At 39.2% G+C, this 24,890-nt stretch overlaps 3 protein-coding genes across 4 annotated transcripts in view; all 3 read left to right on the forward strand.

The window, feature by feature from the left end:
- Positions 1-4,059, forward strand: part of abcc5 (ATP-binding cassette, sub-family C (CFTR/MRP), member 5) — a 42,464-nt gene extending 38,405 nt beyond the window's left edge. For both annotated transcript variants that reach the window (XM_058751394.1, XM_058751395.1), the window contains exons 25-29: positions 192-351; positions 1,064-1,142; positions 1,387-1,500; positions 1,603-1,767; positions 2,799-4,059. In XM_058751394.1, coding sequence (XP_058607377.1) covers positions 192-351; positions 1,064-1,142; positions 1,387-1,500; positions 1,603-1,767; positions 2,799-2,900 — 620 coding nt within the window. In that variant the 3' untranslated portion in view covers positions 2,901-4,059. The remainder of the gene's footprint in view (positions 1-191; positions 352-1,063; positions 1,143-1,386; positions 1,501-1,602; positions 1,768-2,798) is intronic.
- Positions 4,060-5,233: 1,174 nt separating this feature from the next.
- On the forward strand, positions 5,234-16,631 carry rnpepl1 (arginyl aminopeptidase like 1). Its single transcript, XM_058751397.1, has 11 exons — positions 5,234-8,253; positions 9,469-9,609; positions 9,699-9,850; positions 10,122-10,238; positions 10,322-10,557; positions 10,768-10,881; positions 11,158-11,270; positions 11,385-11,493; positions 11,711-11,935; positions 12,037-12,179; positions 15,005-16,631. The coding sequence occupies exons 1-11, from the start codon at positions 7,789-7,791 to the stop codon at positions 15,269-15,271; spliced, it is 2,082 nt and encodes a 693-aa protein (XP_058607380.1). The 5' UTR covers positions 5,234-7,788; the 3' UTR covers positions 15,272-16,631.
- Positions 16,632-18,079: 1,448 nt separating this feature from the next.
- LOC131524350 (segment polarity protein dishevelled homolog DVL-3) overlaps positions 18,080-24,890 on the forward strand; it is a 35,679-nt gene continuing 28,868 nt past the window's right edge. Inside the window, exon 1 of the mRNA XM_058751396.1 lies at positions 18,080-18,769. Within this exon, the coding sequence (XP_058607379.1) occupies positions 18,609-18,769 (161 nt within the window). The 5' untranslated portion in view covers positions 18,080-18,608. The remainder of the gene's footprint in view (positions 18,770-24,890) is intronic.

Below are 24,890 nucleotides of genomic sequence, written 5' to 3' on the forward strand. Positions count from 1 at the left end.
AAGAGATGGTAATAATAAAAGTTTATCAAGACATCATTAACTTTTAAAATAAAAGTCAGATATTCAATTTAAGGTAACTTTTAGAATCCGGCCTTTTATGAAATGACTTTCATGGTGAAAAGAGAAGGGGAAAACGGATAAATGTGTAATAAAGAGAAAAACAATAAATCTGCCCTCTCATCTGTCCTCAGGAAAGTCTTCTCTGGGAGTGGTTCTCTACCGGCTGGTAGAACCGTGTGGCGGCTCCATTAAGATTGATGGTGTCAACATCTGCGACATTGGCCTTGCTGATTTACGCAGCAAACTATCAATCATTCCACAGGAGCCAGTGCTTTTCAGTGGTACTGTCAGGTAGGCAGGACTTATGCTGTATCCCAACTGATTCCCAAAGACCATTTCACACATATCATGTTTAGGCTTCATGCGTCAGGACATTTCACATGAAAAATGTTCCAGAAGGACAATTTACCAAAACTGCAAGCTTGAAAAGCAAATGAAAACAAACGAAAGAAAATGTAATATGTTTTCGAACATAGAACAGGAAGCATTTTGCAATCTGTTCAGTACTCCAGTCCAGTAACCACAGGCCTCACTTCAAAAGGTCAGCAGCAAATGGGGTTGAAGTTGAAATTGCTCGCACTGTAAGCGTCGTGTTACAATACTTGACCTGTGCGCAGTGCACTGGGAGGGTAACGTTATAGCTTGCCCCTTCACATGCATTAAGAACTAAATCTAAACTGAATTAAGCTGCATCATGACACTAACTGTGCAACACTGACACTGTTACTGAACTGACTGGAGCTGAATAATATCATTGACTTCTGTAGACCTGCTTTACAGCTTAAATTGAATTTGTCTCAAAATTGATGAATTAATACTGTAATTACCTTGTTTCAGTCATTTGAAGCTGCTTTGAAACAATCTATATTGCATAAAGTGCTATATCAATGTGACTTGACATTAGGAAATGTTGACACGAGTCTTAATCCTGCTTCATATGAATTTATTTATCTGTCAATTTTCTTCATGCATCTGCTTTCTATTTTGTATTCTTATCAAACAGATCCAACTTGGATCCATTTAACCTGTATTCAGAGGAGCAAATCTGGGACGCCCTGGAGAGGACACACATGAAAGAATGTGTAAGATAAAGAAAACCCTTCAAAAGTGACACACCATGCATTACGTTTACAGGCGAAGTAGTTTCAGGTTGCTTACTCTGTCACACAGCAGCTTCTCAGTTTGTCTGCCACACATAAGGACAGATATGAGTTTGTCCCCGATGACTTCTTGTTGCTCTTGCCTCCATCTTATCAGTTTCTTTCAGTTGTCCCACGGCTTTGAATCTTTGTAATTGATGTCTTGCATCTCCTCTCTGTTGTTCAGGTGTCTCAGCTGCCTTTAAAGCTGGAGTCCGAGGTGGTGGAAAACGGGGAGAATTTCTCCGTGGGTGAGCGGCAGCTGCTCTGTGTGGCCCGAGTTCTTCTGAGACAGTGCAAAGTGAGTTAACAGCCCAACTTGTCTGTTAGAGAAAGCTGACTGGGATTAGCTGATAACGCAGAACAGACTTTGTCTCATTTAACCGGGTCATCCAATTTTTAGATCTTGATTCTGGACGAGGCCACAGCGGCTATGGACACAGAGACCGACTGTTTGATTCAGGAGACGATTCGTAATGCATTCCAGGACTGCACAACACTGACCATTGCACATAGATTGCACACGGTGCTCAACTGTGACCGTATCATGGTGCTCAATCAAGGCCAGGTATGGTGTAGTTTGGATAAAAAAACCTTTCCATTAAGGGACAATATTTGCCCCCTGGAATTGATTTCTGGGGCATTCGATTATTGTTTTTTTACCATTGTAGGGGCAGTCTTTATAATTACCTGTATTAAATGTCAATTACTTGAGTTAAATACTTAAATCTAACCAATTAATCAATCAATCAGAATGCTATAGGCCAATCAAGTTTTATCAACATCTTTATGACATGGCATTTATATGTATTTACACTACAGTTGCATAATGTAAATAGCCTGCATTTTAATATATCAATAAAATAGGAACTCATTACAGAGTATGACAAATCATTGTTGTTAAATGCTCTTTTTGTAATAATGATCTTTAATGTCGATTAACAGAATACATGGAAAAAAGTTTTCGTGTTTGAGGACAAAAAAGAATTGTTTATGAACTTGTCTATTGCTTTTTAAGCATTACATATTAAAGAGTTCAAATTGCTTATAATTTGAACTCTTATTTTGGTAGCATGAAAAACAAATGGGAATAAGTTATATACAGAAAGCGAGCAAAGTTGTTCCCCATCAATGAAGCAGTCCATGACTTCAGTCTAGCGCAAGTTCTGCACTCATACAAACCCCAGATTCAATCACTGACACCATCTACGCTTCGACACTCTTGTTTATGAGAGAATTCTTCAGAACAAAACTCCAGCATTTTTAGTGGTGACTAATTTAAATGCCTCTGATTGGCCATTGGATTCCTAAGCTCATTAGAAATGTGTGTGATTGGTTATAATGCTCAATGCTGCAAAAGAATGAACAGAAAAAATAATGCAATGTGAGCAGACATAACCGATTTAGTTTGCTTGACTTGAATTTGGTGGCATTTTTGCCCCAAGCCCCCCTTGATTTCCAACCATGGTGGGACCTGGGACGTAATCCAATGCTCCACGGTTCCTTCAAACGTATTTGATGAAAGAAGCCTTTTTTTTATTCTTCTGTGGTTCTTCTGTTTACCGACTCGCAGCCTTTTTCTTTCCTTTTTTGACCCAGGTGGTGGAATTTGACGAGCCGTCCAAGCTCTTGGCGAACGAAAACTCACGCTTCTGTGCGATGCTGGCAGCGGTGGAGAACAAAATCTCTGTAAGAGGCTAAAGGATGTCCGAGCCAAGGTTTCACTCCCGAGGACCGAAGGGAACATTCTCCATTAATATTCCAGTCATTGCTGCTTCAATGTTACTCCCTCCTGCAAACCTATAGGGACCTGGGGAGGGAGAGTATTGTATTTCCATGAAACTCATGGGCTGTCATTAGGGGCATGCCTGTTAAGATGTACTACTTGTGAGCTTAAATGATTAGGTCAGGAAACACTGATACTGTAATGATATTTGCGTAACGAAGTGGAGAAATCAGTTTCCATGTAGTTCAATTCATGCAAACTGGTATGTTTTACAGAGTACATATCTCTGTTTATATGAGTATATATATTTACAAGGTGGTTGCAGAGTCCTTTTGTATTGATTCTGCTGGTCTATGTACAGTATGTAATATATACATACATTCAGATGTATCATCTTTCATTACAGTTTAATATTTTTGACAACTTGACGGTCTTCAGTACATGTGTAAATGTTGTCTTGTGACTTGAACCCTAAACTTTGGCACAGGTGACGTTGTCCACAGGATGTTGTACAAGCACTGAGTAAGTGGGACTCTTTAAGAGAAACAGTGCTGCTTATTTACTGTCTCCTTGTTCAGCACACCAAGGATTCAGTCTTATTTAGCTAAGAGGCCTTTGTATATTTATAGCCTATTTCCACTGTTAACATTTTTGCCTGTTCCTTTTATTTTTCCTCTTATGTGGTATTTTTTTTGCTCTTTTACGTATGAAAGCATTTCTCATTTTGGCTTGTTTTTGCACTTTGTATTCACCTCTGTAGGAGGTCACTGACGTTGTTTTGACTTTGTCCCAAAAGAGACGCTCGTCGAGCATAATCTTAGCAGGCCAAATTTGCTAGAACGGGCCATTGTTTTTTTGTGCGTTACGTTGTCTATCACAGCACTGGTACAAAGAGATCGCTCTGAATGGACTTTCTGAATCAGGTTGTGATGGTCGTTTGTGGTCTGCATGAGGGGGAATCTGATTTCCAACAAGTCCCCTCATCAGACCCTGCAAATATGTCGGTCATTCCATTTTTTTTTTCCCCATAGCCTTAGCATGATTTCTTAATTGCCTTGTGAAAAGGGTGGAAGGAGAGTAGGAGAGCGTACAGTCTCTCCGCTGTCTCAATAAATTTATTTTAGGTTTACCCTTTCTGTGTCTCTGTTTCTGGATTACTGACAGAGGATTAACTGTAATAAAAATGTGATCCCAGAGTGATATGCTTCTAGAAGAAGATGAGATGTCATTTTAGTCATTATACACTGAAGCAAAATTATAATTCAAGCACCTTTTCACAGATTTGATTCTGTTATGCATCTGCCATTTCCTCATAATAATTACCGCCGATATATTTTTTTTTACTTCTGTTCACCTTACATGGCACAATTATGGCAATGCTAAGAAAAGAACATTACAACTTCTGAGTGAGACAAAAGACCCAAAGAAAAAGTGATATACTTGAGTATATGTGACCCTGGACCACAAAACCAGTCATAAGGGTCAATTTTCATATGAAAGCTGAATAAATAAGATTTGTTAGGATATGACAGTATTTGGCCGAGATACAAGTATTTGAAAATCTGGAATCTGAGGGTGCAAAATTTTTTAAAGTTGTCCAAATGAAGTCCTTAGCAATGCATATTACTAATCAAAATTTAAGCTTTGATATACGTACGGTAGGAGATTTATGAAATATCATCATGAAACATGATGTTTACTTAATATCCTAAGGATTTTTGGCATAAAAGACAATGTATTTTTGGCTATTGCTACAAATACACCCGTGCTACTTATGACTGCTTTTGTGGTCCAGGGTCACATATAATAGATATTGCATTCATTCTTTCTGTTGATGAGAAATATAATTACTTTTGGAGAAAGTACATAAACCATGTCCAGTCCACAAACACATCTGCCCAATGAAAGAAAGCAGTACGGTGTCCAGGATGACAAGGGAAACCAGCACTTTCAGAGATTACAACAGCGCACTTGTAAATGGACCTGCAGCCAATACAGTATCATATGCTTATGCAGGACGGCTCTTTCCCCTTCAGACTATCTGCCAACCAACTGCAACAAGAGTTTACTGCAATATATAACATTACTGTGGTTATTCATTTAGCTGACACTTATCCCAAGAACAGTCCCTCTGGAGATACCTGGGGTTAAAGGGATCGTTTCAGACACCATACATGATGTGATTCAGTAACGATTGTCCCTTGAGCATGATACCTAAAGGAATAGTTTATCCAAACCTAAAAATTAATTCAGCTAATCACAATCACATTGCTTAAAAGAAAGAAACAAAAGAGATTATTTAGCAAAATGTTCACAATGCAGAATTGTGTGAACTTATAATGTACTCATCTATCAGTGGAGCTTGATAACCGCTGGTATTCTTTCACTTTTTTATTGTAATGAAAAGAGCAAACTAGACATTTTGCTAGGTAGCTCATTTATGTTCCAAGCTACATGATGGTAAATAAATGGCCGAATTTCATTTCAGGTAAACTATTCTTTGTGTGTCCTGTTAAAGGTAGTTGTTCATGAATCATCCATTCTGGAATCTGTAGGCAGGTTTATTTATACACCACGTCAACGGTAGTTTAAAGCTCTTTACATAAAAATGACTTTTTAAAAATAGTAGTCATAAAAAGGTACATAAGAAATAATAAGGAGCAAAATTCGGGACACCCCTGATAACTTTTGGAAGCTTTTTCCAGCTGTGGGTGGCATATTAGCTAAATGCCTTCTCACCAGCATATCTGCACGGTATTTTGTAACAAGGCCATTATGGGAATTCCATACAATTAAAAGTATTCTGAAATGGAACGGGAAGCCAATATAATGACCTAATGACTGATAATAAGCTCAGTTTTTTTGGTTTTGGTCAGGAGCCTGCAGCAGTGTTTTGTATGAGCTGTAACTGTCTAATAGTCCTCCAGGGAAGGCCAGTGAGAAATCTATTGCAGTAATCTACCCTGCTGCTCATGAATGCATGAATAAGCTTCTCTTGTGCACGAAGGATCTGATTTGTACTGTTTTAGATGGTAATAGGCTGATTTAGTTAGTGCTTTTATATGGTTTTTGAAATAATATTCCAGAATGATACCAAGGTTCCTGACTTTGATATTTAATATTTATTGCCAAATATAATTACCGCTTCTTTGTCTTAAGTTTATTCAACTTGGAATGCTGTAAATTTTATTTATGCACTGGCACAGACTATGGGACTGAAGTCACTTGGAGAGAGATCAAGGTAGATCTGGGTGTCATTTGCACAGCTGTGATAAGCAATATTTTTGTTCTCAATTATATGGCCAATGGGAGCATATATAAATCGAATAGTTCAGGCTCAAGGATTGAAACTTAAGGAAGTCCATGTATCAAGGCAGCCCAGTTAGATTGGTAAATGTTCACAAAGTTGCACTCCCTGCTAAATATGGCCTGAACCATCTAAGCACTGTCTCAGAGAGTCCTACCCACATTTTCAGTCTGTTAAAGAGTACATTGTCATCGACCAAAGTCCAAAACCAACATTTTGTCTGAATCAGTATTTAAAGAGACGGTTCACCCCAAAAATGTGAATTTTGCCATCTTTTACTCCTCTTAAGTTGTTCCATACCTGTATGAGTTTATTTCTTCTTTTGAACACAAACAGTTGCTGGGATACTTTCCACACTATGGAAGTCAATGGGGTCCATCAACTGTTTGGTTACATTCTTCAAAATATATTTTGTGTTCAGCAGAAGAAAGAAACTCATATAGGGTTGGAACAACTTGAGTAAATAATGAAAATGTTCATCTCATTAAGTAAATATCTTATTCAGTGCTGCCTCTGTGCTGTTTAGAAACATTGCAGCGGCACCATTTTAGATAATATTGCAGATTTTTGTCATTTATTGGAGATGTAATTGTGCATGCTTGTTTCTCAATTTTTACATTTACAATACATTTGCCTCATCTGATGCTCCCTTAAAGTTAATCATTAAAAAGTCTCTTATATTTAGCAAATCTCTTGAATACAAATTAATCTACTTTTACTGTAATGATGTAGCATCTTAAATGGCTGATTTTAGTATTTTATTTTTAATTTATATGCAAAAAAAGTAGCCATTTATCGGCTTGTGGCCATAACATGAAATAAGTGTTTTATTAGTAACAGCCACAATTTTAATATGGGTGCATTACTAGTCCAGTCCGTTCAATCCCAGGCACCATCGGAAGTGGCATTAACTAGTCTATTACCAATAGTAACGTGGGCGCTTTATATAAACTACATCTAATCCATGATCCATAACAAATATAACCCAGTACTGTTGATTTCATGTCGTTTGTCCGCTGTTGGACAGCGTTATTTTGTTTGATCGCGAGCTCCGCAGCGCCCCCCTGCAGCTCGAAAACTTTCCCGTCTCGAAGTGATTTCCTCCCCTGTTTTTACTTCCTGTTTTCTAAGGGAGTCACTTAACTCAGATCGTTTCTCCTCATCAGGGTTTCACTATGCGTTTCTCCTTCTGCCGGTAGTTTTTACCGATCTCTCCGTAGGGATTTCGGGACATCCACACGTATATTCTGCTTTAGATGGAGGTCGGAGGGCTGAAGTCAGTCGTGTCTACGGCTCTAATGGATTTTACGTAGACTTGTGTTTTGTTTTAATGCCTTTTACTGCCTTCCTGGTCGTTTTAACATCATTCGGTTTCCTCCTCCGCTGAGTGTCCAGCCTCGACCGCCCCTTTAACTCCAGCAACAATGTAACTAACTCGATCGCTTGTTCATCTGTCTTCCGCCGAGCTCGACTCCGAAGACCGCCGCGCGCGATCGCCGCTATTAAAGTTTGACGCTGTAGTCACGTTATCGTGTATTTCTTCGCCAAACTTTACGATGGCCGAGCTGCAGCGGCCGACGCTGTGTTGCTGTCGGAAAGTGCTGACCGTGCCCGGTAACAAGTCCTGCGAGGGCGGCCGGAGTCTGGCGCACTGTCGCCTGGTGGACGTCGCGTCGGCGTCCAACTTCCACAGCTTTAAACTCCGACATTTCCACCTGGACCTCCACCTGAACTTCGCCGTCAAGAGGATGACGGGATGGCAGGTTCTGGAGCTCACGCCCGTCCAGCCCGGCGTCCAGTCGCTCATTCTGGACACGCATCCTTCGTTATTAATTCATTCCGTGGACTGCAAGGTGCCCGGCGCCTCCGGTGCTCCCGACGTGTTTTTGTCGCTCACCTACCGAATAGAACCGTTTACCGATTACGGATCCTCTCTGAACATCAGCCTCCCTGCCGCGGTGATCCGGCCGCACCGGGCTTTCCGTGTCACCATCCGCTACACTACCACAGACGGCCCTGCGGTAAGGTCAACACCGTGACAGCTGACGAATCGCCACTGATACACGCTAATAATAACTTTGTTGCACAGGACTATTGTATAGAGTCAATATCCACTAAAAATATCCCGGCAGCGGAGCCTTAATGTTGATGAGCAGCTCTGCTCCTTTATGCCACGTTCGTTTTCACGCCAATTTAAAGGGGTCCTGTGGGACGCGGGATTGTAAACATGCTCGTGGGATCACCCCATTTATTTATTAGACACGAGCAAGGATAGAAAACAGTGAGTGTGCTGAGCTATACTGATAAGAATGACCTCAGTGTAGTGACATGTCCCCTTAAGTAGATGACTAGAGTTATCCAGGTCATGATTATGAGTGCACGAGGTAATTACTGGAAGGTGGGCTGTGGTTTCGATTACAGATGGCTAGATATATATAAGCTGATTACGAAAACAAACCTGTTTAGTGTCATTTACACTGTAACCTGTACATATCATTGCCCGCTTGCACTGAGGGGTTTCATTTTGAATGTACCTTATATGCTCCTTTGACTGCTGTTTATTATTATTATCTTTTTCTTTAGTAGTGTTTAGTAGCTTTATGTGCCAGAAATTACATTTTTCATTATTTTTCATTTTCAATAATAATTTGCAGTATTAGCCAGAAACTATACAACTATATCAGCATGACAACTGTGTTTCTTGGAAAAGTCTTTTTCAACTCAGCAAAGCAAAACATCATTCTCACTGATGCTTCCAAAACCATTCATTACCAAAATTTCGATCAAAACCTCATCTATAATAGCCAGCTAGATAACGTTACCTTGGCACTGACATCAGCAAAATTCATAACAAATTAAACATCACACTGAGCCAAATATATAAGTTTGCAATGTATAAAAACATGTTTTTATGCATACGAACATTACATATCAAAGTGAGAGCTCTGTAAGGTCCAAAACTGGCATTTTAGCTGCTCACCTCTATGTACTGTAGGTAGTTGTCTTTTTGTTTCTGCAGCTTCCTCAAGAACTTAACTTGACGTTTGGATTCACAACTGCTTCACCTGTATAAAAAATAATTCAAATTACAGTTCTTTAGTGCCTATCTATTAACCATGCAACCTAAACCTTATGTAAATATGTATTGAATCATTTGCATGCTCAGAGCTATTTTCAAGAATGTTTATTTGCCAAAGGTACTCCCTCACCTTATTGTTCCCTGGTTCCTTCATCAGATTTGGTGGCTGGATGCCGAACTGACATGCGGACAAACCCGACCATTGGTCTTCACTCAGGGTCACTCGGTCTGCAACCGGTCATTTTTTCCCTGTTTTGACACGCCAGCCATCAAAAGCACCTACTCTGCCACTGTCAGGGTAAATCTAAGCTGCTCTGATCCACCAAAACATCTTTGTGGGAATTCAGTGTTGTTTTCTGGTTTTAGATCATGTTTATTGTGTTACAGGTACCAGAGGGTGTTACAGTGTTGATGAGTGCCTCAAGAAGTGCATACTCTAAACAGGACAGGGTTTTCCAGTTCTCCATGGAGTACCCTGTCCCAGCCTACTTGGTTGCCCTGGTGGCAGGAGACCTACAGCATGCAGACATTGGGCCCAGGTAAATACGGATTGATTATCCCTGCTGAAAACAACAGAATAGTTTGATACTTGCATATGTTGTTTTAAACTGTGATGTACTGCTGCTCAGTCTAGAATGCCAGTGCGCTGGTTTGTCTCAAATAGGCTGCTTAACCACAGTTGTCAAGACCACATAATTTGCCTATCTTAAACTGGCTTATGTGCCAGTTATCTCAGGCTCATTGTTGTAAAATATATGCATTGTCTTCATTAGTGTTTAGTGTTGTACCTCAGCCACAATCTGCTTTTAGGAGTCGTGTGTGGGCAGAGCCCTGCATCCTGACGTGTGCGGTCAGTAAACTAGGTGGCAGTGTGGAGCGCTGGCTTAATGTGGCAGAGGGCCTTTTTGGGCCTTATGTATGGGGAAGGTCAGTTTCGTATTTTCCAGTCATATCAATCTTGTTCACATCAAGCCTCATAATCAGGCATTAACCCATCTATCCCTTTACAGGTACGACATGGTGTTCCTTCCTCCTTCATTCCCCATCGTTGCCATGGAGAATCCCTGTCTTACTTTCATAATTTCCTCCATACTGGAGAGTCAAGAGTTTCTGCTGATTGATGTCATCCATGAGATTGCTCACGGCTGGTTTGGCAATGCGGTCACCAATGCTACATGGGAAGAGATGTGGCTCAGTGAGGGTCTGGCCACTTATGCTCAGAGGCGCATTACCACTGAGGCCTATGGTATACACGTCCTCGCACATATCCAAACATAGAAACATCACCTTGTAGGCCTTTTGCAAATGTTTATGCATACATTTCACAAAGATTCATACTTGTGTAGAATGATGCCAGTGATATGGGAGTGTTTGCATTTGCCCCAGCAGTGTGCAGAGGCCTGTTGATATCCCACAGTGCTCTCCTTACATTTATCTTTTCATTATTCTAATTCAGGAGAAGCCTTCACTTGTCTTGAGACTGTGTTCCGTCTAGATGCTCTTCACAGACAGATGCGTCTTCTTGGAGACAACAATCCTGTCAGTAAGCTGCAGGCCAAATTTGAGCCAGGTACAATCTCTTTAACAATATAAACCAGCTTTTGTACGAGTCTGAAAGAGACCTTGGGTTTGGCACTTCATGATTTTTCCGTACACCTGAAATAGCTGTGTGGTAAATGCAGCTAAAATTCTTTGTTACTCAGATTTCAGAAAGACAGAAGCTAGGAAAATCCTCATTTGCAAAGTTCAGCTTGTCTGGAAAATGTGCTTAAATATTTATAACGTCAGACCCGTGATTCATGGGTCAGTGTACCATGTTATCCATTTTCCTTCTCTTTCTCTGAAGGTGTAAACCCCAGCAGTCTAATGAATCTGTTCACCTATGAGAAAGGCTTCTGCTTTGTTTCTTACCTCTCACAGCTGTGTGGCGACATCAAGAGATTTGATAGTTTTCTTAGGGTGAGAAACATGACATTCACCACACATACGTGAATTTTTATTCTCCACTGTACATATATGGCATGGTCCACACATGAAGTTCCTGAATTTTTCCACCGTGCACTGTGTGTGTAGGCCTACATTGAGAAGTTCAGATTCAGCAGCGTAATCGCTCAGGATCTGTTGGACTTTTTCCTTGGCTTCTTCCCTGAGCTGAAGGAGAGCTGCGTTGCTCAACGAGAGGGTGAGTTTCGACAGCTGTCAGAGATGATGATTAACACACAGAGACGCTTATAGTTACTCATCTCACTGCGCTTCATTTGTCCTCAGTTAGGAATTTCCCCGTTGAGCCAGTCATAACACCCAGTGAGGGGTCAGAGCAACATTAGCAGTGCAAGAGATGGAGGCTAAATAAACAGAAATGTGACACTTCTTCCCCTCCTTCTTCCTTCCCCTCTCAGGTCTGGAATTTGAGCGATGGCTAAATGGCTGTGGTCCTCCGTTATGTGAACCAGATCTCTCGGCGGGTAGAGCTCTAACAGGCCCTGTTCAGCACCTGTGTGATCTTTGGGGCTTGGATTCCCCTGACCCCCAAGTGATCTCTACATTTGACCTCTCCTCCTGGAGCACCTTTCAGACCGTCCTCTTCCTGGACCGACTTCTAGACCGCTCACCTCTGTCTCAAGGTATTAAGAATCCATTTCACAGTTTGTCGACATTAGTATCCCCATTGCTTTGATGTTTGACATCTCTTCTCTTGTAATATGAAATGTGATTTGCCTTTCAGAGGTGATGAGTCTTTTGTCAAGCTGCTACTCTGCGTTGTTGGACGGCATGAACGCTGAAGTCCAGATTCGATGGCTGCAGATTGTAGTGCGGAACAGCTTTTATCCCGATCTGGCCCGAGTTCGCAGCTTCTTGCATAAACATGTGAGTTTTGTGAATTAAGTGCCTTTCGGGCTGTAACTGATAATACATTAGTGTAGCATCTCCATATTGATTGTAAGAGCCTTTTGTGTGGTCTGAAGTGGAGTTAAAGCAAATCATTATCTTATTTTGCCTGTGTTTAGAGGGCACAAACACTATTAAGCTAGGGACAGTCTGGTTTATAAAAGCGTGTAATTCAGTGAGTTAGTGCCTGGCGCTCTCTATTTCTCCCTCACCCCTCCACTCAGTATAAACTGAGTTTTCCTTAAAGGGCATCCACATTCCAGTGTTTCTAATAAACACTCTCAGCTACTCTTTGACTATTGACTGTTCATGACGTCATGTCTCTTTTCAGAGCTGTAAAGAGATGTGCTCAATCACAACCAGTTTGGCTGGTTTCTTTTGCTTCATTGAAAGCATGTTGTATTGATTACCATGTTCTAAAGTGTATTGTGTCAAGCATGGTTACATTTCATCCTAAGAGACTGTAGTAAGTTTATGAATTCTTCATAGTGAATTCTTATGATACCATAACCTGTCATATATGACAAACGATTTGAGATGTATAAAATAATGGATATATCAAACATACAGTTCTAACTAGTGGTCAACAGATATATCGCAAAGGCCGATATATCGGCTGATATTTGGCATTTTTCAAATATCGGCATTGGCCGACAGGTTTTTCGGTTTGGCCGATATGTTCGAGACTTTTATTTTGCCGGTGCTGAGAACAGCAGCACCTGCGCACAAAGCGCTCACATTCTCCATCTTCATTGTTTGCTGTCGTCATTTAACAGTTCTGCCTAATATGGATAGAAGTCTGTCTAATAATCAGATAGAACTGTTGAACAAATGAATTGAAAGGTATACAAAACAGTATTATAACCATTGCTTTTATATTAGTAACAGAAAGGCAAACATTATAATACCATCTCGTTTACCATTAGTGTTTAGCAAATACGCATTTATATCAGTTAAACAAATGTCTAATAAACATTTGATTCCACAGACCTAGTCGTATAATTGTAAGATCTTGTGAAGTGTACATTTGTATCCTGCATGATCGTGTGTGCTCTGAGTAACGGTTGGTCCGTGCGAATTGAGTGCGGACTGGAGGAGAGTTCAGGTTCACTGGAGATGCGTGATTGACAAACTTTAAACTTGTGATTTCAAATTATGCTGCACTTTATTCATTTGGCCACTGTCATATTCATGTCATTTTTGCTGTGTGCTGTATGTAAAATGAGTGTTACCATTGGTTTTAGTTGAAAAAATGATTCCCAATACACACAAACTTCCCAGAGTGCCCGGTTGGTTACTTTCTTTTTATTTATATATTTTTCAATATTTCTTTATTTGTGAAAAATACTGCAATAGGATTGCAGAATCAGGAAGTTGTCATCTAAAGTATAAGTAAGGAATAATTGACGACGGGCCGTTGAATTATTAGAAAAATAATAATTTTCTCACAAGCAAGAGAGAAAAATAATGCATTATTTTTCGAATAATTCAACGGACCGAAGTAAATTATTCTGCTTATACTACGGTTGCCACACCTTAAGACATGGATCAGATGAAATATTTCAAGGTATTTGTCCGGTTTTTGAACTTAAACCGCTATTGTGAATAGGATTCTCTCTTCCGCATCTCATCCATCACCTCCGTTTCTAATTCCAAAACGTCATTTTAGACCTAGTAACGAGGCTTAAACCGTTGATAGCAGATTAATAACTAAGTTATTAGAGAGAGAGAGAGAGAGAGAGAGAGCATGTGAATTACCTCTATGAGTGTGACTCTCAAAAGTTTTCGGCTAATGTCTCTAACGTTAGTGAAACTTTAAGTTAATTTTCTTCACGAACAGGGCCGTTGTTACCTTACTTGTGAGAAGTCATAGTTTGTAAGTTGTTAAATTTACTGTTACTGAAAAAAAAACATCAAGAGTAGCACTTACTACTTACTATTAGCTTGAATGTTAACGTGTGTGCAAACTGTAATGTTATGTGTGTCTGTGAGGGAGAGAGAGTGATGGAGAAATAGAGTAGGTGCGTACATAAAACGTAATTTTGGGTTTTGATTATTTTGCTGTTGTAAGACCTTTGAAATAACAGGAATCATTTGGCGAAGTGATATGGTCATGTAATGCGGTCAAGACCTGCCTGGAACTACGTTCGTCGTGTGTTTCCCTGAAAATAATTGCACACCTTAGAACGTTCGTCAGCCAATCAGATTCAAGCATTCAACGGCCCCGTAGTATAAGTATCTTTATCTTACACATTTATTTTTAATATAATTCATTTTCAAATTATTACAAATTTCTTAAACATTAATTAAAATAAATAAAAATTATAATCATAAATTATGATTAAAATATATATACTTATATTGGCCATATCGGCCATCAGTCACCCTGCTGTCTATGATACCGGCATCGGCTGTCAAAAAAACCATATCGGTCTAACTTTTAATACTTTTTTATTGAACATTGTGTCTTTTGTAATATTGGTTACAGTGCTTTAGGCATTGCTCTTTGCATGACACTTCAAACACACTTTATATCTGGTGTAAAAAATGATTGTCTTGTTACATGAAAGATATATTTCAAGGATGCTTGTCAGAGTTGTAGCTATTAAAGTGCGAGTAGTGCATGCAGTTGGACCTTTGTTACTACTTTCACTGAGGCATTTTAACTTGGCCTTACTGAGATCTGTTTTAAATGAAGAATGGGGCATTTTATGTAGGCCTATAGAAAATAAATGTTTCATCTGGTCTGTTTTTTTTTAGCAATGGGTTGTCTATTAACGTTCCTCTTCCTTTTTCCTTTCTAGACCTCACGGATGTACACAGTGCCCCTTTACGAGGATCTGTGCGGAGGGGTGATGAAGTGTTTTGCTGTGGAGGTATTTTATCAAACTCAGGCCCGTTTGCACCCAAATCTACGCAGGACACTTCAGCAGATACTGTTCCAAAGCAGCGCTCTCAACACCAGCACAGCTCCATCTCTACTCACATCACCACCCTCTGCCTCTTCATCGCCCACAGACCCGCCTGCCAACGGGACCATCGCCCTACGAGACGTCAATGTGTCCGCATGAGTTCAAAACTTCTGTGGAGAAGCAGAAGGTTTGGGGTGAAAAGCCAGAAGGGCAGAACAGGACAGGAATTGAACTCCTTGGCTCAGACTGGACCATAGCAATGCATTGTGGGAGGCCAGCGCTGATGGGTGTACACACTCTCACCAACACTGGGATGTCTATTTATAAAGGCAGACACTGATTTTCATAAGCTAATCATAAAGCTGCTCAGGGCTGTGGAACAAAGAGGAGGACAAATGTTTGTGATGGTTATTATCCCATCACCTGTGTGTGTGTGTGTGTGTGTGTGTGCACGCGCCCGCATATGGATAGGGGTATGTCAGTATCAAGGATACTGGTTGCCATCTGCTAGCCATTACCTTTTTGAGTGTGTGGATGTGTGTCTATGTTTATTTTTGTGGGTGTTTTGCATATGTTCCTCTGGCCTATGCACATCATCTCATGTTGTGTTTGCATCTGTTCTCTGAGAAATCAATTGGAGGACTTAAGATTTCAGAGACTTTCCTTTTGCTAGCTACACAGAGGTGTTCTGAGGAGGACCAATCCCTGACTAATCGCCTTCCTGGACAGTGTTTGAAAACTGGCGTGAATGCACACAGTCTGTACTCATTGTGCAAATCTGATCATGGCCTAATGAAGATCCTGCAGAACCAACACGCTCTCAGCTTTTCTTTGATAAATAGATTGTTTCCTTTTTGTTTAAACTGGAATCTGTCTTTCTCAAGCTTCTCTTTCCTGGTGCTAACCACTCAACGTTAAGTCTCAGGTATATCAAGACAGAAGAAGTGGAGCCATGTTAGTGCCTTTCAAACCTTTCAACACTGTGGGTGTTTTCAACACTTCTGTTCAAACGAACAGCCTGAATTTGTTATTTGAGCCATACTAGGGTGACATTGGTAACTACGGTATTGTCCTAAATACGTTTGTGCGAAAGGTTGTTTTCAGGAATTGAGATGCTGTGGTGATTTTTTTTTTTTTAAACAATGCATTTTTTATTTTACAATAGGCAAATTTCCTTTAAATTAGCATATATCAAAGAGAAGGTAACAGATTATGATTTGTGAGAATGCAATGAGCGTGATGGGTGTTCAGGGTGGGGTTATAGGTGGATGGGTCCAAGCTGATCATCAGTGGCCTTAACTACAAGCACAGTGGAAGACAGGTTCAGTTTTACAGGTAATAAAGACATCAGAGAGCACTTTGTGTTGTGTCTGAGGATCCAACCTTGGATTTTACTTTCTTGCATATGTGGCAGACACTCATCATCAGCAAGTTTCTTTAACTTGTAGAATCATAGCTTTTTTGATTGAGGCTTAAACACTGCACAGCCAACAATAAAAGGGGTTGTTTTCCATCCTCATCTAATGTTGTCTACCTTAATGAGTAAATGTGTTACTGATCCTGTCTGTGTGTGCTTTGATATGGGGTTTCAGCCACGTGACCCCTTCAGCCCATTGTTAGAAATGGTGTTTCTACAGATGGGTAGTTGATGTATCAATGTGTCCTATGGTGTGACGGAAAAATGTAAAAAAAATAATAATAATTTAAAAACTAACATTCAAGATAAACCTCTCATGTTATTTGTAACTTTAAGAATGAAGATACATTTTTCTCATGTTATTTGTATGTTAAGTATTTTGCTATGTCACACCATAGAACACAGGTACAGCTTAGCAACTATAGAATTGAGATAGAATTGTTGTAAATGCTAAATCTTTTGGGGGAAAGAACAACTACGGCATTTGTAGTTACGGTTACCTTACCGTTAAAAACAACACTGTTTTAGGAAAAACAGTAACATTGATATTACCGCGGTAATGAGAAGTAAACCATTGTTTTTGGTTAATATGCAAAATTATAGGCATAGACTATAATAGGCAAACTTTAAGTATCAGGAAATATTTATATACACGTTTCAATTATGCAATAAAAACGATGCTTACCTTTTGTCAGTAAGACGGATATGGGCCTGTGTTTTTGTTCATCCAAACCGGAAATAAAGAAAAAACATTACTGTCAAATCTTTCTCATCCTGTAGTCTTTGTCAGTGTTTGCTCATGCCTCAGTCTCTTAAGCATCGTCTTCAGCCAAATCAAATTAATTAAAGTCACTCGATTGCAAGCTTCAGTACTCTAATAAGTTAACTGTAAACTCGCGCCAATTATGAAAATGGGCGGAGCTATTTGGCGTCGGAAGCGTTTGGGATGGCGAGAAATTAACGTAATAACGTAAACGATTAGTTAGGCTATAGGCGATATAACAACACGATTTTTGTGATGAGATATTTATATATATGTTATAGATCATCTCACGGAAACCTAACAACCTACCGTTACACTTAACAGTGGCTATAAGCAACAGTATTTTTCAAGGGAGGGGGCTTGTCATTAAAATGTAAATGCATCTCAATGATAAAAAATAAATAAATAAATAGAATATATCAAATAAAATAATTATTAAATATTTTGATTCTTAAGGGTGAAATATGACCCGGACAATTAGGCTAACATATTTCATAAGATTTACCCCAAAAAAGGCATGTCAACTTTTATATAGTTCAAAGAAAAATAATTTTTGATAAATGCTATCTTGTGCACCTCCAGAGGTCACCAGAGTTTAACAGCTGCACAGGAGCCGTTTCATCCTCTAGAGGGCGTTATCAGCGAACTAATCATTACTCGGGATCTCCAGCAATGAGGTAAGTTACAGCAATGAGGTGCAAGTTTGTTGGGTTACTACCTCACAACTGCAAAAAAAAAAAATAATAATTAAGGACATTGAAAATAATTCAACAAGCTATTCAGTTTGCATGCAGTCCAAAAGATCGAGTTATTCTATGTAGTGATTAATATGCAACAACACGATTTAACAACACCTCCTTGCGAAAGATGCGTCTTCCCTTTATACTGAGATCAAATAAGTAAATTTATAAGCTAGAGCTGCCAAAGACCAGTGTAATATTTTTATAACTCGTCCTGTAGAGGGAGCGCAGTGGTGAATCGATAGGAGGGGCTATCTCACATCGGCCGACAGTTGTTTCCAAAGGACAGAGAAGAGGAAAAAGCAACAGTATTCATAGGGAGCCCAGAGAGAAGACCGACCTGCACGATTCCTTTTGGAAAGAAAACGCCGAGGACCATCTATTATACAAATACATTCTGCTATTAGATAGATCTGTATTACATAGGACCGCAAGGATACTCTGTTCTTGGGGTTTATCGTCGCTGGCTGAAGAGCGCGCGCAGAGGTTGCGACTGGACAGAGGCGCGGTGGAAGCGAGAAGCGCGAGCCGCTGTGGGGCTGATGCGCGCGGCCTGTCCCTCAGCAGCGGCCCGCCATGGCGGAGACCAAGATCATCTACCACCTCGACGAGCAGGAGACTCCCTACCTCATCAAACTACCCATTCCCGCTGAAAACGTCACGCTCGCCGACTTCAAAAATGTCCTCAATAAACCCAACTACAAATTTTTCTTCAAATCCATGGACGATGATTTCGGGTAAGGCACATATGCATGTTAAAAGACAATAAAACCCTTTGTATTTGTATCGTCCGTTGTTCCTGTCAGACCGGACACTTGTAACGGCTTTATTTCGCTGTCAGTATTTACTTGTTTTCTTTGTCTTTTCGCAAACCCCCGTCGGTTTCTCTCACACAACCTCAGAAATCTGAGCTTTACTGTCTGTATTAGTATTGTTTCCAGGTCATTGTAAACTCTGTATGCACAAACAGGTAACAAACCGCGTGTATTGTATAAAAGGTGGTCAGTTGATATTCAGATCTGCGGTCAGTGTTAATGGCAGGAGGCTTTATGTGATTTGAGGTTCAAAGTCTAATGTTTTTTTTCGTTTGTTTTTTTAAAGGAAAAGACCTGCTTTAGTTAAGTGACAGATCAGGTGTGAAACCAGACTGAGTAAGAGCATGCTTAACATTACAGTGCCCATGTTTCATGTTAAAATAATGACTTGCGATAGCAATAAGATGTAATTATACAGTATACTGTATGGTGCTCATTGCTTACTTGCTACTTACTCATGTAATTGTACTGTGACATGAACACTGCAATGTAAAGTGTGATTGAAGAAGCATATGTCACTTTAGCCGGTGAATCAGGAGATCCATGGGAAATTCTGTTGTGAAGAACTAGATTTTTTTCTAGTTATGTTCAGCTCAATATTTCACATGCTAGAAATGTGCACTCTTTGGGAGTGCAACATTTATTGAAAAAGAAAAAAGGATTTTAAAATATTAAACACACACATACAATGTCATAAATGACTGGAGAAGACATCGGTCAATGGTGTGAGAAATCAGGTCCTCACATTTTGAGTAATTAATACTATAGTAATTAACTGTAGCTTTGGCTCATATCTTCTGATTTGCACCCGATTTACACAATTTTAATCAGCTCTACTGCAAACAATAAAACCAATTCATTCATTGTTTATCTGGTCAAACTCAAGACCTGTGCGTTCACACAGTCGTGCAAATATCAAGACATTTTTAAATGGCAATTTCCAGGCCTGGAAAAGTAACAAAATAAACAAGATCCTCAAAAGTTATGACATATTGAGGATTTCAACATTTTATTTACCAAGTTAGTAAATCTGACTCATGAGAGCTTACCTTGGTTTTGAAATAATCAGATTCTGATTCAGACTCTTATCATATTCAGCTACTGACACGCTTTCTGATTTGCACATGATTTACACACAGCTCTGCTTTAAACAATAAAACCAATTCATTCCTGTTTATCAGGCCTAAATCGAGACCTGTTACACATTCAGGGTTCCCGCAGTCTTGGAGATATCAGGGAATTTTAAAATTGTGATTTCCAGGCCTGGAAAAGTCTTGAAAATTACCGAAATCCCCCAAAGTTATGGAAAAAAAAGTCGTGAGAAATCCCTCAAAGTTATGTATAAAAGTATAAACATCACGAACATTTAGGCTGTCAAGTAATGTGCCGCTCAAGAAAATTGCTACAAAATTGTTCTTTGTGAGTTAAATCTCTATAAAATGATTTAAAAAATCTTTATAATCTAATAAGAAATGGCAATTCATTGGTCAAAAAGTGTGGGATTCTGCCTGTCAATATTTACATGGTGTTGTTTCAATGCTACTGTGTTTATAAAGCAGCAGGCTGCGTATTTGGATGTAGGAGTTAAAAAATGACTTTGCTCTGTCACCACCCCCAGTAGTGCAGCAGTCATTCCAGTGTTTATGAGCGGTAAAGTGCACTTTAGTGCTGTTGCGCACCTCCCAACGTATGCGGCTGAGGTCTGGAATGCTGACTTGGAAACACTGGACCACTCGGGAATCGTGCTCACTGATCCTCTGAGCAGATTTCCACAGTCACTGTTAAGCCACAAAGAACAGTGTCATGTTGCGAAATTCAAGTCCATGCGATCTGCTTTTTGTTTGCTTTTCTTGGCATGCCAGAAGGTTCTCCTTTAGACGCCAAGCTACACAAACCTCTTTGCACTCACACAGACCCGTCCACCACCTGCAAAACAGGACCCTCCTAACACACTTTTTCTGTCCACGTTGCTTGTTTGTATCAGCGTACTGTCCAAACCAGCTCATCAAGGTGAACAGCCAGCCATTGTTCTGTACCCTGTGGCATAATCACTTCCAGACTCTCCACTGCCATGCCATGATGCAAAACAGGCCCGCCTGATCCATGCCCATTACGCTGCATGTGATTTCAAATCAAAACATCAGCTGAATTCATCTCACTGACCTGGAACAACAGGCAAACTAAGTGAAAGATAAGTGAGAGTGACAGTAATAAGTTGTGGTTAACATTTGTACATTACAGCACGTACTGTACTGTATGATTAGGTTTTAACCTACTGATTGGCAGGTACGACTGGTTTTATTTTTGACTGAAAAAAGTCGGCATATGAGTCCCGCAGTTTGTTTCACGCACGTATCTCATATGGACTTGAGAAGACTATTTAAATCTGACAAATTTGACACATTATGATAATTCACAGATTGTAGGGCATCGTGATCTGATGATCTAGACTAGAGTGTGTAAATACACTGAAAAAATTGTGGTGTAGAAACAGTTTTCACTCGCAAATTTAAATTTAAAAGATAAGGCAGGTAACACAATGCACTGAATGTGAAATTTTAAAGTAGAAAAACTGAAATAGTATTTTCTTGTAAAACATACTCCAATAATCTTTGCAACTTCTAAAAATCTTTGCAGAAGTCGCAAAACATTGTTCTATAAACGGACCCAGTCTCACCATCACCAAGGCATATACTTGCTTTTTTTGCCAGAGGAAAAGCTCATAAAAATCATGCAATATTGATATGGTTTCGAATTTATTTTGATTGGAGCAAGTTAGAACTGTTAGGCCAGATCAGTGTTAAATATTATTTTGGTAACACTTATCCAATTCTCACTATTAACTAGTTGCTTATTAGCTTGCATATTACTACCATTTCGGCTGTTTATTAGTACTTATAAAGCATATATTAATTTATTCTGCATGACCATATTTTAATCCTACCCCATACCTAAACTTGACAACTACCTTATTAAATATATTAATAAGCAGCAAATTAGGAGTTTACAAAACAAAAGTAGTAGTTTATAGTTAGTTAACAGTGAGAACTGGTCCCCAAACTAAAGTATGACCATTATTACTTATGTGGTCAAGTGTGTGTTTAAACAATGAAACAATATATAGGTTCTGGATATTTAAAATGTTTGACTTGTTTCTGTATTTAGTCTCAGGCTTTAGAAGGGGTGCGTTGTGTTATGGTGCATTCAATGCATGTTGGAAGGATCATATTTATGAGTTGAACGCAAATGAACGTCACCACAAATTCATAATAACAAGTGGGAAATGCTGAACTTTCTGAGTTGTGGGCATGTCAGTGAGAAAACATCCTTAAATGTAGTGTTTGTATTGACTGTAAAGTTGTTGAAATGTTTTTTTTTTTTCATTTACAATTAATTTAGCTACTACAGCAAAATAGTACTGTACAATTATGATAGAATATATAATGATTCAGTTTACAGCACCTTTATGAATTGAATAGAAACATAAAAATGTGCGATTTGATGTAGAGTTAAAAAGAGTTTTTTGACCAAAGTACACCGACCAAAGTGACTTAATGCGCCTGGTGTCGTAATTATGACTTCCCATCTCATAAATATGAACTTCATGACTTGAAGACCCCATTAGTCCCACTATAGCACTCACTTTTCTCAGTAAGTGAGTAAGATGACTGCTGGCCAAACATTATATTACCTAATTAATATTCATAAGCCATGCTGATTTAGTTTAGAATATCACAATTTATAATGTGCAAGACTCAACATATCTGAAAAATTAAGGCACTAAATTATGATGAAGCTGTACATAAATATTACTTCACTATAAACCTACTGTAGGTATCATAATAATAAGAATTAGTTGTATGACTTGATAATTTGTCGTGTTGACTGAAAGACATTATTTGAGGTGTAATGATAAGGTTAAATGTCTTAATCAGTGAGTCTGATTTCTTTTTTTAATGGTGTCTGTCTTTCACACACACTCTCAGCTTCCTGCTTCAGTGAGAGGTCATTTGAAGCCAGCTGCAAATCTACTTTTTAACCCTTCGTATAAACCCCCATATGTATTCACACTCATTATTAACAACATTATATTGGATATATATGCTCTGACTTCATCCAGTGGCAGGAATGTGGCGTTGTGATGTAGCATGAGAGGATGATGAAGCTGAGCTCACTACAGATGTGTCATCGGTTTCAGGGAAGCGATCAGATTCAGTTTCATGTACTTGTTCTAATGTATGAATTACTGCTCTTTAAGAAGGTGCCGTTGAGAATAGAGATCTTGTCAGGTGGTGTACTTGATTAAATGGGTCACTAAGTTTTCGTTCAGATAGACCTTGTGTACATTTAGTTGTGGTAGTCTGTGTGTGTGTGTGTGTGTGTGTGTGTGTGTGTGTGTGTGTGTGTGTGTGTGTGTGTGTGTGTGTGTGTCAGTCCCTCTCTTGGGTCTCTCTCATAACAGCTGCAGGGCCAGTAAGGCCATTAGCATCATGATCATCATTATAGTAACACACACACACATACAGGTTTCACAGACAGATGGAGGATCCTACTAGAGAAAAGCCTCTCACTGGTGAAACAGTAATAAATGGAGATTCAGAGGATTTGAGGTATATTTCATGGCATGCATCAATCAGGACAAAAGTATGTTCTGCCTCTAAGGAAGGTCATTCAATATTTCATTTTTATTTGGAACAGCATATGAAATTATGGCTGCATTGTATATCAGAGACACAGTTGTATTACAGTGCCCAAGCCTTAATGTCGCAGTATTTTCCGTGATGCATTGTAGCAGTTAAACTCGGTTGGGGGAAAACATATATTTTTGATTGTGATTATTTTTATTTTATTTATCCTAAGACTTATTGAATCTTAAAAGAATTATAGAAAGACAAAATTAAATGCTACGAAAGTGTAGGATATAACTATATTCAACAGAATAACCCAGAGGCCTTTCATAATCATGAATTTTGTGCTGAATGATAAATTGCCATGCAAATATTTGTTATTAACATTTTTTTTTTTTACATGGAATTGTGTATAATAAAATGATTCATTTCAATGATTTGAACATTTTTATTCATTTTTTAAATTTTATTTAATTTTTTTCTGTTAGTTGTAATTAAGTAACCCTGATTATGACTCCTCTTCTCTCCCATACCATGCCGGAAAAAGAGACTCATTTGACGGTGTTTCTTTAAGTGCTTAAATTTATGGCAAAATGTGATTCAAATTTTGAACTATAATTGTGATTGGATCAAATAACCATGCTCAAACAATTAATCAATAATGACGACAGGCATTTCAAAAACATTTTGAATGTGCAAGGAATCATTAGTCTTGTTCATCATCGTGGAAGCAAAGACTACAGTGTTTATTTGTGCACCGAGGGGGAAATTGCCCATAAATTGTAAAATTATGAAGTTGATTATTTTGTCAGTGCTGGAATTCAATTTCATAGATCATTTCTCCAGTGGTATTGAACTATTCTGTTGATTCTTGTACAGCGCAGCTGGTACACGTACACACATACTCCATCTGATTATTAAATGTTTGTTTTGAAGATTTGTGGTGGATAGATCAAGACCATAGCTTGTGAAGTTACACAGAGTGTTTAACCTCCTTTATAAAGAAGTTGAGATTTCCAATTTCAGTCTTGAATAAAATGTGCGTGAGTGGTCAGTCTGGCAAATGTAAGCAGCAGAGAGAGGCCGACTTGTTCTCTCTGATGGAAGTGATGTTTCTGTAAAGGAGACTGACCTACTTTCCCCTGCTTTATTTTCCTGTCTTGTCCTCTCCCTAGTGCACGCGCGTGTGTGTACAGTTCTTCAAGTGTGTTGGACGGTATTAGCATATTGTACGTGTGTGTGATTTCCAGGTTATTAGCATTGTGTGTATTTTGGCCCTTGTGGATTTCATTGCATCACTGGCTCATTGTCTGGCGGTCTCAGGATTTGGACTTGCTGTGTCTCCGAAGACAGGATAGAGCACTTTGGGAGTGCTTACATTCCTTTCTTTTTTATTCTCATCTATTGGCCTTTTC

This window comes from Onychostoma macrolepis, chromosome 18 (assembly GCF_012432095.1).
Source record: "Onychostoma macrolepis isolate SWU-2019 chromosome 18, ASM1243209v1, whole genome shotgun sequence".
Lineage (NCBI taxonomy): Eukaryota > Metazoa > Chordata > Actinopteri > Cypriniformes > Cyprinidae > Onychostoma > Onychostoma macrolepis.

Coding starts and splice junctions, on each gene's coding strand:
- rnpepl1 (XM_058751397.1), top strand. CDS start 7,789: ATGGCCGAGCTGCAGCGGCCGACGCTGTGTTGCTGTCGGAAAGTGCTG. Junction 9,610..9,698: donor CCTACTCTGCCACTGTCAGG/GTAAATCTAAGC, acceptor ATTGTGTTACAG/GTACCAGAGGGTGTTACAGT. Junction 11,271..11,384: donor GATTTGATAGTTTTCTTAGG/GTGAGAAACATG, acceptor CTGTGTGTGTAG/GCCTACATTGAGAAGTTCAG.